This window comes from Capricornis sumatraensis, chromosome 9 (assembly GCF_032405125.1).
Source record: "Capricornis sumatraensis isolate serow.1 chromosome 9, serow.2, whole genome shotgun sequence".
NCBI lineage: Eukaryota > Metazoa > Chordata > Mammalia > Artiodactyla > Bovidae > Capricornis > Capricornis sumatraensis.
Genome location: NC_091077.1, coordinates 8452119 through 8465847, shown reverse-complemented (window position 1 = coordinate 8465847; position 13729 = coordinate 8452119). Strand labels below are relative to the sequence as shown.

Here is a 13729-nt window from a genome sequence, read left to right as displayed (position 1 = left end):
GTGTACAGCGCAGGGGTTTCCTGTTCAGCCACTGCTTCTAGGTAAGAGAATCAGACGAAAGACGTTTAGGCCTCCATGCGGGCACGGTGTGGCCACTTACAGGTTAAGCACTGCACACAGGCTGACTGTTATCCAGAGCACCCAAAGCTCATGGCGTGGTTCTCAATACAGCTTGGGGGCGTGGGGGAGTGGGAGGCCTGGCAGGGGGGTGGGGGTCACCGGGTGTAGGGCTGGCCCTGCTGCCCCCCCTTGCTGTGTGACTTCGGCACCCATGTGAACCTCTCTCACTTCCCTCTCCAGTTCTGATAAGATGGCATCATGGTGCCTGTCTGGTCTTGAGGGTCTTGCCAGAATCTGGCAGGCTTATAGTTGTGACCTTGCACCCTGAGGGTCATGATGTGAAGAGGATACTTGGGGCACCCGGCCCCTTGCCAGCCGTGGCTCAGCAAGGGTGCCGCAGGCCAAAGCCATGACGAGCAGAGGCGGCCTGAGACCCCCAGGTTACACGCCCAGGCTTCCCCCAGCACGGACAGGGCTCAGAGAAGCCTGCGCCCTGGAGCCAGCCCCCAGGAGCTGAGCCGCGCCTCCAGCGGGCTCTGCTTCCCAAGGCCAGGGCACACTGAGAGCAGAAGCCGCGGTGGGTGGGGAGGCTCACCGAGGGAGACACAAGGGGAGGTGCCAGCCGAGGGCGACTTCAAAGGCACCCCCGCGCTGGTTCAGGGAAGGGGAGGAGGCTGAGATGCATGTTTCCAAGAAACCCTGAGAATGAAGCTCGGCGCCTGCCGCAGCCAACAAGGGGGGCAGCTCTTCCCCAAGGCCCAACAGATGCCGAGCTGCCGGGCGTGTGTGCGCGTGTGTGCGTGTACATTCACATGTGCAGTGTGCGCAGGGGCGTGCAAGCACTATGTGAGAGTGTGTGCATGCATGCGTGCAGCATGTCACTGGGTGCACAGGTTTGCTATAGCTCCCGTCTTTCTGATAGAGAAGGCCCAACGCCACTGAATCAGGTGACCAGCCAGTGTCCCCCGAGGATCACAGCCTCTAAGGTGTAAGCGGCCTCTTGCAGACACAGGGAATTCCTTCATAGTTCTCACTTCCCCCTCAACTCCCCACCCCATTTCAGGGTAAATGCCTTTGAAGCATGGTTTATAGAAAATGTCATAAATTCACCCCACCCACTGGGCATGCTTTCTCTCGTGTCCCATCCACAAGGAGGCCAAACTGGGCACTGTGGGCAGAGGGCCTGTCCTCCTGAGACAAGGCCCTGCCAGCCGGTGACGGGAGGGGAGAGGGTGCGTTTTTAAACAGCTTCCCCTCTGTGCGGTTCTAGTGACAGGTGTAGGAAGGCTGGCCATCCTTGAGCTGATGAGCCCCCATAACTAGTGACCTCAGGGTGCAGAGGGGGCCTCCACCCTTGCCCAGCCACAAGGCGGAGGCCCTGGGGACTGACTGGGGGGGCCAGGCGCGCTCAGGTGGGAAGGAGAGAGTCACCCTCTAACAGAAAGGACCAGAAAAGGAAGGCCGTGAACAGAAGGCACGACCGCAGGAACGCGTGGTTCTTCTATGATGCTACAGTCTAGGGACAGCACAGGGGATTCTGCTAGGGGACCAGAGCAGACCACGAAGGGGGAGTAGACTAATGATTGGGAACCTGCAGTGAGTCCTTCCGCCACTGGGAGCAACAGCTTTCTGCTTTTAAGTCTGATAACCTGGCCTGTTGAGCTATCACCATCACCCAAGAGAGGTACCCCGCACGAGCTAACCATCCTCGGCACCGTCAGAGAGCCTCAATCCTGCGAGAAGCCAGCAACATCCCGTAACCAGGAGAAGGAAGGGCTGCAGGAAGCCCCGGTTCGGAGCTACCTGCCTAGATGCTGGGGCAGGAGCAGAGGGCAAGGGAGCCCCAAGCCATGTGACTCCTCTCATGTCAAACATGACCGTGGAAGGGCCCCACCCCTCCCCAAGTCCTGAACCAATCTGGAGGCGCAGGATGGGTGAAGCGACCTCGGCCACTGCTTCCGCCGCCCCCAGCCCTGGGCCCTCCCTGAGCCAACCTGGGAAAGAGCTCGGGAGGGGTGGGGAGGTTGGAGGGGCCATGAATACATGCTGAGCCAGGGGCCACGCAGCAGCTCTGCCAACCGCCAGGAGGGTTATTAGCCCCCGGCCTCTGAAGACCACCCTGGAGCCCCACACAGAGCCCAGGGGCCCACAGGACGAGGCGAGGACAGGAAGGACCAGAGGTGCTTCCAGGCACACGGGGTGCACAGAGCCACGTAACGGGCAGAGGGGAGCCCCTCTGGCTCCGAACACGGACCCTCTGGGCTGGTGAGCGGAGAGAGGCCCACCGTCCCCCGCCGCCCAGCGACGGTGGGCAGGTGGCTGCGAGAGAAGGAAGCGTACTGACCGCTCGGCGGTTTAGGCCGCGGAGGAGCAGGTTTCTTCGGAGGCACAGCGGGAGTGTCCTGTTTACTTTTAAAGGGGTCATCTGAGAATCCTGCCCCTCCAAAGGAGGAGGTGAAAGGCCCAGAAGTTGGGGGCTGCAAGAGAGGACACGAAAAGAGAGGCAGAAACAGTCATTAACACGGAGGCAGGGACGCCCACCGAGCCCGCCACGCTGTGCGGCACGGTCCCCGCTCGGCCGGGGGGCTGCTCACCAGCCCCCCGCTTTCCTCCACCCTCGAGAGACAGGGTCCTCTGGCCCACGAGGGGCAGCTGGCAGACACACGGAGCAGGCGGGAACACCCAGCGCCTCGGGGGGCTTACGTCATGCGGCAGGGCGTGGGGGTGCGGAGCTGTTCCCTGCCACCCGCCAGGGGATATGGGGGCTTCCTGCTCACACTTCAGAGACGCCACCCCCTCTCCCTTCGGTCAGTGTCAGCCACTCGGTCAGAGCGGCACCAGACCCGCTCTGTGCCGCTGAGCTGCCCCCGCAGGGACTCAAGCCAGAGCCCACCCCACCCACATTGGCACAGCCACCGCCACCTCCAATGGGCTCTTGCTGCCTCTGGCCTGGACCCTCCACTAGCTTCCTCCAGCCCTAGTCTCACCCGCGCCCCGCTCCCCGCCGACCTCCACCATCTCACACCCAAATCAGACCATGTCACACCAGCCACAAAGAGACGCCTGGAGGGACAGGCGGGCAGGAAGGCAGGCGGGAGGGTAAACATGGCAGGCGGGCAGGGAGGCAGGTGGATGGGCAGGCAGCAGCGCAGCCGGGCCCTGAAGCTTGAAGGCAACTGCCAGTACTCCTCAAGGCACACAGGGCCTTCCTCATAGCCCCCAGCCCCCTCACTGTGCAATGCTTTGGCCTCAGCCCTGCAGCGGACCCAACCCTCTCCTGGCGATTCTCTGATGCCTGGCGCCCCGGGTGCCCCATCCCTAGGCCTCCATACACACAGGGTCCCTGACTGGGGGCGTTCAGCCCTTCCCGTCCACCCTGAGCCCCTGTTCCTTCTCAGAGATGGGCTGGAGCTCACTGCCGCCCCCAGACCCCTCCGTGCCACCCCTTCCTGGACCAGCTCAGACATCCTAGGGGGAGCTGACAGGACATAGCTTATCACGCCAGGGTCAGGCACCCAGGACCCTCCTGTCTTAACTGAGTGGCCTGAAAGGCAAGAGGCACCGATAGGGCACACACCTGGCCGCGGCGGGCAAGGACTCGTCCATACGAGCACCTGCTCCTGGAGCCCCAGCATGGCGCTGGGCATGACAAACCTCCACTGACGGATGGATGAGCGCAGAGGACCAGAGGCGCCCCAAAGGGAGACTGCTTTCTCTATGGGTGGGGGATCGTGTTCCCTCACACAGAAAAGAGCTAGGGAAAAGTAGAGAGAGCAGATTGAGAGCTGTTGGACACAGAGGGAAGTAGTGGACACTGGAGTGAAAATGCTGATATGATCCTCAGAAGAGCAAAGGAGAGGGGATGCACAGGGGTCGGGGGGACTGTGCATGGTGGGCGTGGAGCAGGCGTGAGGGGGGGCACGTGCAATGCTCTCCCCAGTGCGGGTCGGGGGGCTGGTCGAGCGACAGCAGAGCCCACTCTAGGGACTTCCTTAGGCACCTGGTTCCCACGCGTGGATGGAACAGTGGGGAGAAGGGCGGGCATCAGTCACGGGGTTTTGGTCATGGGGACACGGATGCAGCCACCCTGTCCCTGGTACCTAGTCCCAGATACTCGTCTCGGGTGGGAGAGAGGCGGCTGGTCCACAGAGATAAGGAGGGAGCCGGGAGAGGGCGGTGGCACCCTCAGCCAAGACCGCTGGGCACCCCAGTTCCTCCCCTGGAACCTCAGAGGGCCCTCAGAGGGCCCCCAGGGTAGGAGACGTCCACTCTGTGCTGGCCTCGCCACATCGTCCCACCGGGCTGGGGACAGAGTCCTCTGGCCACGCCTTCCATCTCACAGGCAGGGAAGCTGAGGAACTGCGAGGAGACATGGCCTGCTGACAACACAGCACCTCAGGGTGGGACCTGGAGGCCCCGCTCCCGGCTCCGCGCCTCTGTTTCCTCTTCTGTGAGATGACCATCATGCCTGGCCCGCGCTCGCAGGGCTGGGCGAGAAGTCGAAAGGGAATGCATAAGCGGCTCCACCCGGCGCCCAAACCACATCAGCAGAGACAGCGCAAGCAGCATCATGCTGAGAATGTGGACTGGACGTGACTCGGATTCCCCTGGATGCCCGCAAGAATCTGCAAAGGCCCGCTGGCCACCGACACTGTGTTTCTGCTGCTTCCTGTCATCCACAGAGCCCTTCCCAGACTGAGTGAGCCAGAGAGCCAAGGTGCAGCGTGGACCTGCAGCTCAGCTTTAAAGTGAGTGGTTAGGGTCTGCTGTTCAGGAAAGAAGACGGAGCAGCCGCTGAGGAGATGGAGAGCGCGCAGCTGCTTCTGCTTTTGCTGTTCCCAGGACACGCCCTGGGTTGACAGCTCTCTCCACGCTTGTCACAACCTTAGACGGGCAGGCGAGAACCAAAATCAATTTCTTGGCAAACAGGGGGCATGACCAGCTCCCTAGGCCCCTGCGTGGACCCGTTGTCCTGGGAGCTGGGTATGCGCCAGCTCTGGGGAAGGGGTGCAGAGGGACACCTGGGAGCCTCTGGGTGCAGACCCCCCGCCCCCACCCCCAGAGCTGCATGGCGCACGGTGAGGCCCTCGTCCACCCGGCCTGTGCACCGCACCCCGGAGCGCAAGCTGCACTGAGCCTCCCGGCTGGCTGGGTACACTGTAGGCCAAGCCGACCCTCCGCCCCCTCATCTATCTAAACCCACTGCGTGGCTGGTGGACCAGCTCCAGGGAGAAAGGTTCGCCCACAGCAGGGAGTTTTATCACTTCTGACACCAAAAAGCCTGCGTCATTTCCGAATCCTGACTTTCATGACTTGAAGTTTTCCAAGAAGCCTCCTCTGGGACCTGACTCGTTCCTACTCAGGCTGTAGCTTCAGGGAAAGTTGCTATTTTTAGAAGGGTTTCAGTAAAGCCGGTAGGGGCTCTCTGGCTGGGCTATAGTGAAGTGTGCTCCAAAAAAAGAAAAAAAAAAAAGAAAAACACACAGACAGCAAAGCTACTATACAAGACACAGCTCTAAAAGGTTTACAGTTCAAAAAATTGACTTAAAACAAATGACCCTCAACTTAAAAAAAAAAGCCCTAAATAGAAATGCATGCTTGAAAAACAACTGAAAATGGGCTGACAAAGGGCAGTCAAGTATTTCATAGCTGGCTTTTTAAAAAAATCCTAGGGTAGGAGAGGTGAAATAATTAAGTTGGAGTCTTGTTTTTATTCTCAGATGCTCTGAGATCTATTTTGGGGGAAGTGTTCTTAACGCAAGGTAATACTGCCTAGAAAAATCACCTCAGGTACAAGGGGACCTCAACTAAGGGTGCAAGCCTGGAGACACTCCCAGAGGAATCCAGGGAATCAGACTCCTGGTTGATCTCCTCCAGCACTGCCGGGCAGAGAGGGGCACACTCCAGCTTTGGGTGAAGTTAAGGAAGGGTGCCAGCCTGCATGGCCTCCCCACCCCACTCAGGTGGAGAAAAGACAGCGATGTTCAAAACACACACACACACACACCCCAAGCAGTTAAAAAAAACACCTTCTTGCCACTTTACTTTCATTTCCTTCGGCATTTTATTTATACACACAATGTTGTTCTTGAAAAACAGAAAGGGAACCAAAAGGGAAAAACAGAGACCTATGAGGTTAGGGCGCTGAACTGAGCTGGGCAAGCGACATGAGACCAGGAGCTGATGGGATCGTGGAAACAAAACAATGGAGAACTGGACAAACTTTCCACGGCCCCAGCCAGCCCTGTCCCGCCCCGCGCCACCAACAGGAAGGGGCGCTGGCTCTGAAGTCACAAGTGCACGTGTGTGTGGCCTGATCCGGGACACGAGATCAAGGAGAGGGAAAGCGGAATAAAAGAGGGAAAATGCACCTGTAGGTTAGAACGGGCGCCACGAGGGAGGGGCCAGGCTCTGAACTGCCTGGCTGAGGGTCGCCTCTGCAGCTAGCAGAGACACAGGCGGGTGCTGCCTGGAGGCAGCGGCCCGGGTCCCACCAGGCGGCCACTCCACACAGCCTCCAGTGCTCCCTGATACAGAGGGCTTGGCTCACGCCTCGTCCTTGTCCCCTGGTCCCAGCTCGGGGGCACTGCTCGCCCTCGTTCCCCTGCCTCTGGGGGAGAGGGCCCACTCGTGCTGGCTTGAGAACAGGGCATGAGCCCCTTCCCTGGAGACTGCCGCCCCCGTGTGGCAGAGGTTTCTTCATTTCAGGGGACAGTTTCCCGCCCGCTAAGCAGGGACAGAAGCCAAGGACACGCAGTTCCACCCGGGGAGTGCATGTGACAGCCACACAGCCACAGGTGGACACGAAGGCACATCTCGGGCTCTGGTCCCTTCTGGCCGATCCCAGACCACCAGTGTCTCAGTTCCCACAGGACGGTGACTCCCTCCAGGCACGGGAAGGAGACAGGACGGAAAGCCCGGCACCCCCAGGCTCCCTCCCACGGCAGCCAATGGGCAAACAGATGCTCTGCCTCCAGCCAGGACTTAGATTTGCTACCTCGACAGTTTACACTCACGCGCTTCTCTGAAAACCTGAACAAAACCTCAGACGTTTCTTGGAAGCCACATGCCACAATCACACATCGCTAACCACAAGCGCTCAGCACCCAGACAGCCGTGCGCCCCTCGGGCTGAGTGAAGCAGGCGGGATGCCCCTCTGAGGAGCTGGCATGCGGGGTGCGAGGGGTGGGAGGTACGGGGCTCCAGGCTGTGGGTGCCTGCTCCCACACGCTCCAGGGTTCCTTCTCCAGCCATCCCCCCGCCCACCAACTAAGGGGCAAGACCAGGGACAGGAGCTGCATCTGCACGTGTTCACCAGTGCCCCAGCGGCCAGGGACCCCGGGCCACCTGGACCGAAGCAGGCGGCTGGAAAACACCCGAGGAATAAATGGAGAACACGGGGGCTTCAGCAGGCTGTGCTGCACCTGGTTCTGTATCCTTGAGGGGACCCCACCCTCCCGACGAGGCCAAGACACATACACCGAACGCTTCCCTCAACTCCTGTTAACCCGGGCTCGCAGTCGAAACCAAGGGACACTAAAGGTTAGGACGGAGAACAGAAGCTGCAAATCAACTCCCCACAGCCAACGTTTTCAACGTCTCAGCAGTTTCTTCTGGAATGTACCTCAGAGTCATGGGCTTCTACTCTTATTGCTCACTCTGTTTCGGACAGTCTCCACCGACAGACTTCTTGCTATGCTAAAGATTTAGCTCTCCAGCCACACCTGCTTCGAGCCCCTCTCGACAGAGTGATCACACCGCCTGTGGGGCTACGTTTACAGTCAGTTCAGGTAATTATGGCCGCGCAGACACCGCCCAGGCCGAACAGAAGTGACTTATGGGCCTTCCTGAACAGCTCACGTTTCACCCGCGTATTTATTCACCGACTGAGCCCAGCCCTCACTTTCCACATTCTTTTCGGGTTCTACCCACAGGCAGCTCCAGACACATCTCCTGGGTGTGGGCCCGTGGCCCCCGGTTCTGGCCTCGCAGGCTGCACGCCAGGCCTGGCCCCCTGTGCTCAACACCTTCTTGCGTTGTTTGGCCATTGGGAGACTTTATCACCTGAGGTCTGACGGCTGTGAGACACCAGTGAGGGCAGGAGGGAGGCCCTCGCGCCTGTGCCTGAGCGGGGGGCGGGGGGACTCAAGGCTCTGGTAGCGCCACTTGGAGGAAGGGAAATGCGTCCAGCCACAGCCACGGACACCTTCCAGACCCTGTCTGCACACTCACGACGTCAAGTGAGCATGCGTTTTGCATGTCAGAGCTCGACAGGTGCCGAGGAAATACATACGTGGCATGAAACAACTATGCCTGGCAGCCCAGGACAAGACCACGACCGCAGCACAAGGACACTGGCAGAGGTGCAGAGGCTTTACCTTGGACATCTGGCTGAAGTCGGCAAAGCCCTCCGCACTACTGAAGGACCCGCTTCCGAAAGGGTCTAAAGCTCCGAAGGGACCTGCAAGCAACACCAGGAGAGGCAGTTATCCCACACTCACGGAACACATCTCCCGCGGGCAAGCCCAAGTGCCGTCTCTCAGCTCTCCACAGCGCCAGAGTGGATCCAGGGTGGTCACGTCTGTGTGCGGGCTGGTGACTCTGGGTGCAGGTCCTCAACCAGGAGTCCCCACCGCCCTGCCCGGCCCACTCTGGCTTGGGGTTGGTGCAGCTCAGCCAGATGATTTGCGGCCACATGAGCTGGGGGCACTTAGCCCCGTGGCTGGGCTGCCAGCCAGCATCGTTCACACTCACAGAAGGAGTGGCAAGCCCCCCATGGAAGGACAGACAGGGCCTGGTGTCTGTCCTGCTGGACCAGGAAGGGGGAGTGAGAGGGAGGGGACTGCCGCCCACACGGCTCACGTGGGGAGGTCATCTGTGGGTAGAGATTTCTGCTGAGCTTTTTCCTTTGGTGGGTGGTGTGATTTTCCTGGAGTAGCCCACAAGCCCACCTATGAAGTCAAGCTCTATAACTAACAAGCCAAGATGCTAGGCAAGGCGGCAGTACCAACTGGGGCCTGTTCCCACAGGCAAGGTGGGGTGGGCAGTCCGCAAATGCTCCCCTCCCTTAGAGGCACACCTAAGGGTTTATGCTGTGAAGGGAGGGTCCCTCAAACCCAGCACCCATAGCACAAACCTCAACAGAACTTTGGATTTATTTAGGAAAAAAAGCCAAACATACAAACCAAACATTCATAAGGAAGACTGAGTAAAAAGTAACTAATACATTAGTGTTATTACTGAATTAATCCCTACAGCCAAGCTTCCTTCCCAGCAGATGCCAGCTCCCGCTCAGGAAGACGAGGGCCGTGGCATGGGCCACACTGCCTCGGGTGAGGATCTGGGTGCTACTTACTAACGACACAAATGCTGAGGACATGCCAGCTTTGGAAACAGGCGGGCCATTCTCCTGCCCAGGGACGAGTGAGAAGTAAAAACAGCCATTGGTCTCACCTGATCCTTTTGAGGAGACACTGGAGGACGAAAAAGGATCGCTGGATTCAAAGGGGTCGAGCTGAGTGCAAAGGAGAGGAGAGAGTAAAAAGCAGTTCCTGTGCCCATCACCCATTCATTCAGCCACAAATTCTCTGGACATCTGTCCCAGCCATGGGGAGGACACAGCAATTTAAACCAAATCCTGGCATAGTCCAGCAGACCAAGCCCTCCTGCATGTAATACCAACAAATACTCTGGACCGGGAAAGAAAAAAAAAAAAAAGCAATCACCTGAAGACCTAGGAAGTGAGTCAAAGCAGCAAGACTTTGGAAGAGAACTGAAATCTGGCAGCAAAAAAACAGTACAAGGCTGAATTTTCCAGGTTTTGTTTTATCTTGGCCCACTGCTCAGCTTGTGGGATCTCAGTTCCCTGACTAGGGACTGAACCCCGGCTGCGGCCGTGAAAATACTGAATCCTAACCACCAGACCACCAAGGAACTCCCAGGTTTTCCGTCTTGATAGCTATAGTCTGAGAATATTGAGAGGCTATGGATTCCAAAAGAAAACTCACTGTCTTTCTGCACTGAAGCTCAGAGGCGGGAATCCCAGGACAGCCACAGCCACGAAAAAGGGATGTGGCCCAGCAAAAAAAACAAAAAGCCCAGTGGAGAACTAAGCTGTCTTCATACCTGCAAATGAGGCACGCTGTTTTTGTTAAGACTGTTGGAATTTACTAACCATAATTACAACATATAATCCAAAGAATGTTAAGTAACATCCTTATCATGTTTATCAACTGTTCTCTTATGAAGATCTATTGTGTTGACTAATTGAACAATAATTCAGGTAGAGTGTCCCAGAAAGAAACCCGCTTGCACTCCCTCTTTGGAGTCTGGCTGGCGGCGCTGAGTACTGCCAGCAGCCCCAACGTGCCCTGACTTCGTGTCCTCATTTAGAGGCCTCGTCTTCTGCACGTGGCTTCGTCCCCAGGTGGCTGCAAACAACCTGGGGCTGTGTTTTATTGGGGAGTTATTTGGCCAGGGCCTTTTGAACAGCAGTGTCCCAGTGAAGTGCTAGATATTATTTATTTAAGAATGAACTTTTCTTTTTTTTTTTTTTTACAATAATATCCTTTCAGAAATTTCTAACTACTTTGTAACTGCATGACTTAACATGGTGGTAAAACAGTTATTAAAAGACTATTTTTTTCAAAGCTTAAAAAAAGAGGAGGGGGGATGTGGGGTCTAGAAAGGAAAGGCAGAGAATGGGAGTCCCAAATTCCATGATAAGCTGTGCCCAGGTCTCAGGCTGACCCCTACACTGTGTGTGGGTGGGCAGACTCAGTGCAGCCTACAGCTAAGGCCACAGGAATGAAACCACAGGCCAGACAGAGAGAGAGAGACTACGGTGTGAGTCTCACCAGTTAGTTGCCTGCTGAAACAAAACCACCCACACTCTTTGGAAGAATACAACAGAATCAAGTCTCCACCACAGAGTACTCCCAATGCACAGGATATACCTCTAAGTTACTCAAAATACAGAGAACAAGAAAAACGTGGTCCTCAAGGGAAAAAGACAATCCGTGGAGATGATCTCAAGATGACCCAGATACTGGAATTCTCAGATGAGGATGACTTTACAGCAGCAGTGACTGGGCTTAATGAGATAAAGGAAAATACACTTCAGATAGGAGATCTTAGTAGAGAAGTGGGAACATACAGATGAAACATGGACATTCTAAAACGGTAAACTACCCAGAATAAAAGCTTCAGGAGATTAGCTCGCCAACAAAGGACAAAAGTGGAAGTGAAGTTGAAGATAAATCAAGAGAAATTATATACTCTGATGGAAAAGAAGAAAAACAGGGCCTCAGGGAACTTTGAGGATAATATTAACACCTGTGTAACTGGAATCCCACAAAGAGAGAGAGAGAAAATAAAAAAGAAAATTTTTTTTCGAAAAAATAGTGGCTGAAAACATACCAAATTTGGCAAAAGACCTAATTTATAGATGTAAGAACTTCAGCAAACCCCAAGCGTCATAAATAAAAAGAAAACTGTATCCAGACCCTACACAAACTACTGAAGAGCAAAGATAAAGAGAGGTTTTCTAAAACAGCCAGAGAAAGGAACATGTCACATGCAGGGAACAGCTATCTGAAAGGCTGGTGACTTTTCATTAAGAGCAACAGAGACTAGAGGATATTGGACAACATCCTACAAGTGCCAAAGGGAAAAACGATGCTGGATCGGGCACAGATACACTCAAGGATGCCAACAAAGCAGCCCTGCGCCACAAGGGCTGAGGTGAGTTCTTCAGGCTGAAGGAAAACGATAACGGAAGGGAAACCAGATCTTGAGAAACGGATGAAGATCTTGAGAAACGGTGACTATATGGTGAAAACAACAACTACTTTTTCTCTTTAAAAGTGATCAGTTCAGTTTAGTTCGGTTGCTCAGTCGTGCCCGACTCTTTGCGACCCCATGGACTGCAGCACGGCAGGCTTCTCTGTCCATCACCAGCTCCCGGAGCTTGCTCAAACTCACGTCCATCGAATCAGTGATGCCATCCAACCATCTCATCGTCTGTCTTCCCCTTCTCCTCCTGCCTTCTCTCTTTCTCAGCATCAAGGTCTTTTCAAATGAGTCAGTTCTTTGCATCAGGTGGCCAGAGTCTTGGAGTTTCGGTTTCAGCATCAGTCCTTCCAATGAATAATCAGGACTGATTTCCTTTAGAACTGACTGGTTTAAAACTGACTGTAAAACTGGTTTAAAACTGATACACTGGATTAAAGCAAAAATTATAACACTGTCATAAAGTATTTAATATATTTAGACACGTACCTTCCTAGGACAACTATAACAGAGACACTGCTGTTTGGGGTGGGTGGACAAATAGATCGACATGATGGCGAGTTTTTTACACTTTACACTGTGTTGTCTGTTCGTGTCCTTCAGCCGCCAACCTGCTGTGACCCCACAGACTGCAGCACGCCAGGCTCCTCTGTACTTCACTATCTCCCAGAGTTTGCTCAAATTTATGTCCACTGAGTCTGTGATGCTCTCTAACCGTCTCATCCTATACCACCACCCCCTTCTCCTTTTGCCTTCAATCTTTCCCAGCATCAGGGTCTTTTCCAATGAGTCAGCTCTTCGCAACCTGTGTCCAGAGTATTGGAGCTTCAGGTTCAGCAAATGACATAGTATTAATTCCAAGTAGCCTACAAAAAGTTAAGTGTGAAAATGGCAATCCCTAAAGCAACCTCTAAAAATAATTTTAAAAAAAAAACAGTATAGTTAAAAGAGGCCAATAAATACTACAAAATGGAATCCCAGAAAACATGCAAATAACCCAAAAGAAGACAGAGAGGAACAGACGAATAAAACACAGAGAATAAAAGGAAGCAAATGATAAAATAATACACTTGAATCTAATTATACTGATCAGTTCAGTTCAGTCGCTCAGTCGTGTCTGATTCTGCGACCCCATGAATTGCAGCACGCCAGGCCTCCCTGTCCATCACCAACTCCTGGAGTTCACTCAGACTCACGTCCATTGAGTCGGTGATGCGATCCAGCCATCTCATCCTGGGTCGTCCCCTTCTCCTCCTGCCCCCAATCCCTCCCAGCATCAGAGTCTTTTCCAATGAGTCAACTCTTCACATGAGGTGGCCAAAGTACTGGAGTTTCAGCTTTAGCATCATTCCTTCCAAAGAAATCCCAGGGCTGATCTCCTTCAGAATGGACTGGTTGGATCTCCTTGCAGTCCAAGGGACCCTCAAGTCTTCTCCAACACCACAGTTCAAAAGCATCAATTCTTCGGCACTCAGCTTTCTTCACAGTCCAACTCTCACATCCATACATGACCACTGGAAAAACCATAGCCTTGACAAGACGGACCTTAGTCGTCAAAGTAACATCTCTGCTTTTGAATATGCTGTCTAGGTTGGTCATAACTTTCCTTCCAAGGTATAAGTGTCTTTTAATTTCACGGCTGCAATCATCATCTTCATTGATTCTGGAGCCCCCAAAAATAAAGTCTGACACTATTTCCACTGTTTCCCCATCTGTTCCCATGAAGTGATGGGACCAGATGCCATGATCTTCGTTTTCTGAATGTTGAGCCTTAAGCCAACTTTTTCACTCTCCTCTTTCACTTTCATCAAGAGGCTTTTTAGTTCCTCTTCACTTTCTGCCATAAGGGTGGTGTCATCTGCATATCCAAGATTATTGA

At 54.6% G+C, this 13729-nt stretch overlaps 1 protein-coding gene across 5 annotated transcripts in view; it reads right to left on the bottom strand.

The window, feature by feature from the left end:
- Nucleotides 1-13729, bottom strand: part of EPS15L1 (epidermal growth factor receptor pathway substrate 15 like 1) — a 106905-nt gene that overhangs the window by 18028 nt on the left and 75148 nt on the right. For 3 of the 5 annotated variants that reach the window (XM_068981383.1, XM_068981384.1, XM_068981386.1), the window contains exons 20-22: nucleotides 9514-9574; nucleotides 8439-8521; nucleotides 2405-2537 (exon numbers count right to left, since the gene is read on the bottom strand). In XM_068981383.1, coding sequence (XP_068837484.1) covers nucleotides 2405-2537; nucleotides 8439-8521; nucleotides 9514-9574 — 277 coding nt within the window. The remainder of the gene's footprint in view (nucleotides 1-2404; nucleotides 2538-8438; nucleotides 8522-9513; nucleotides 9575-13729) is intronic. The other 2 variants (XM_068981385.1, XM_068981387.1) reach the window with 1 other exon arrangement.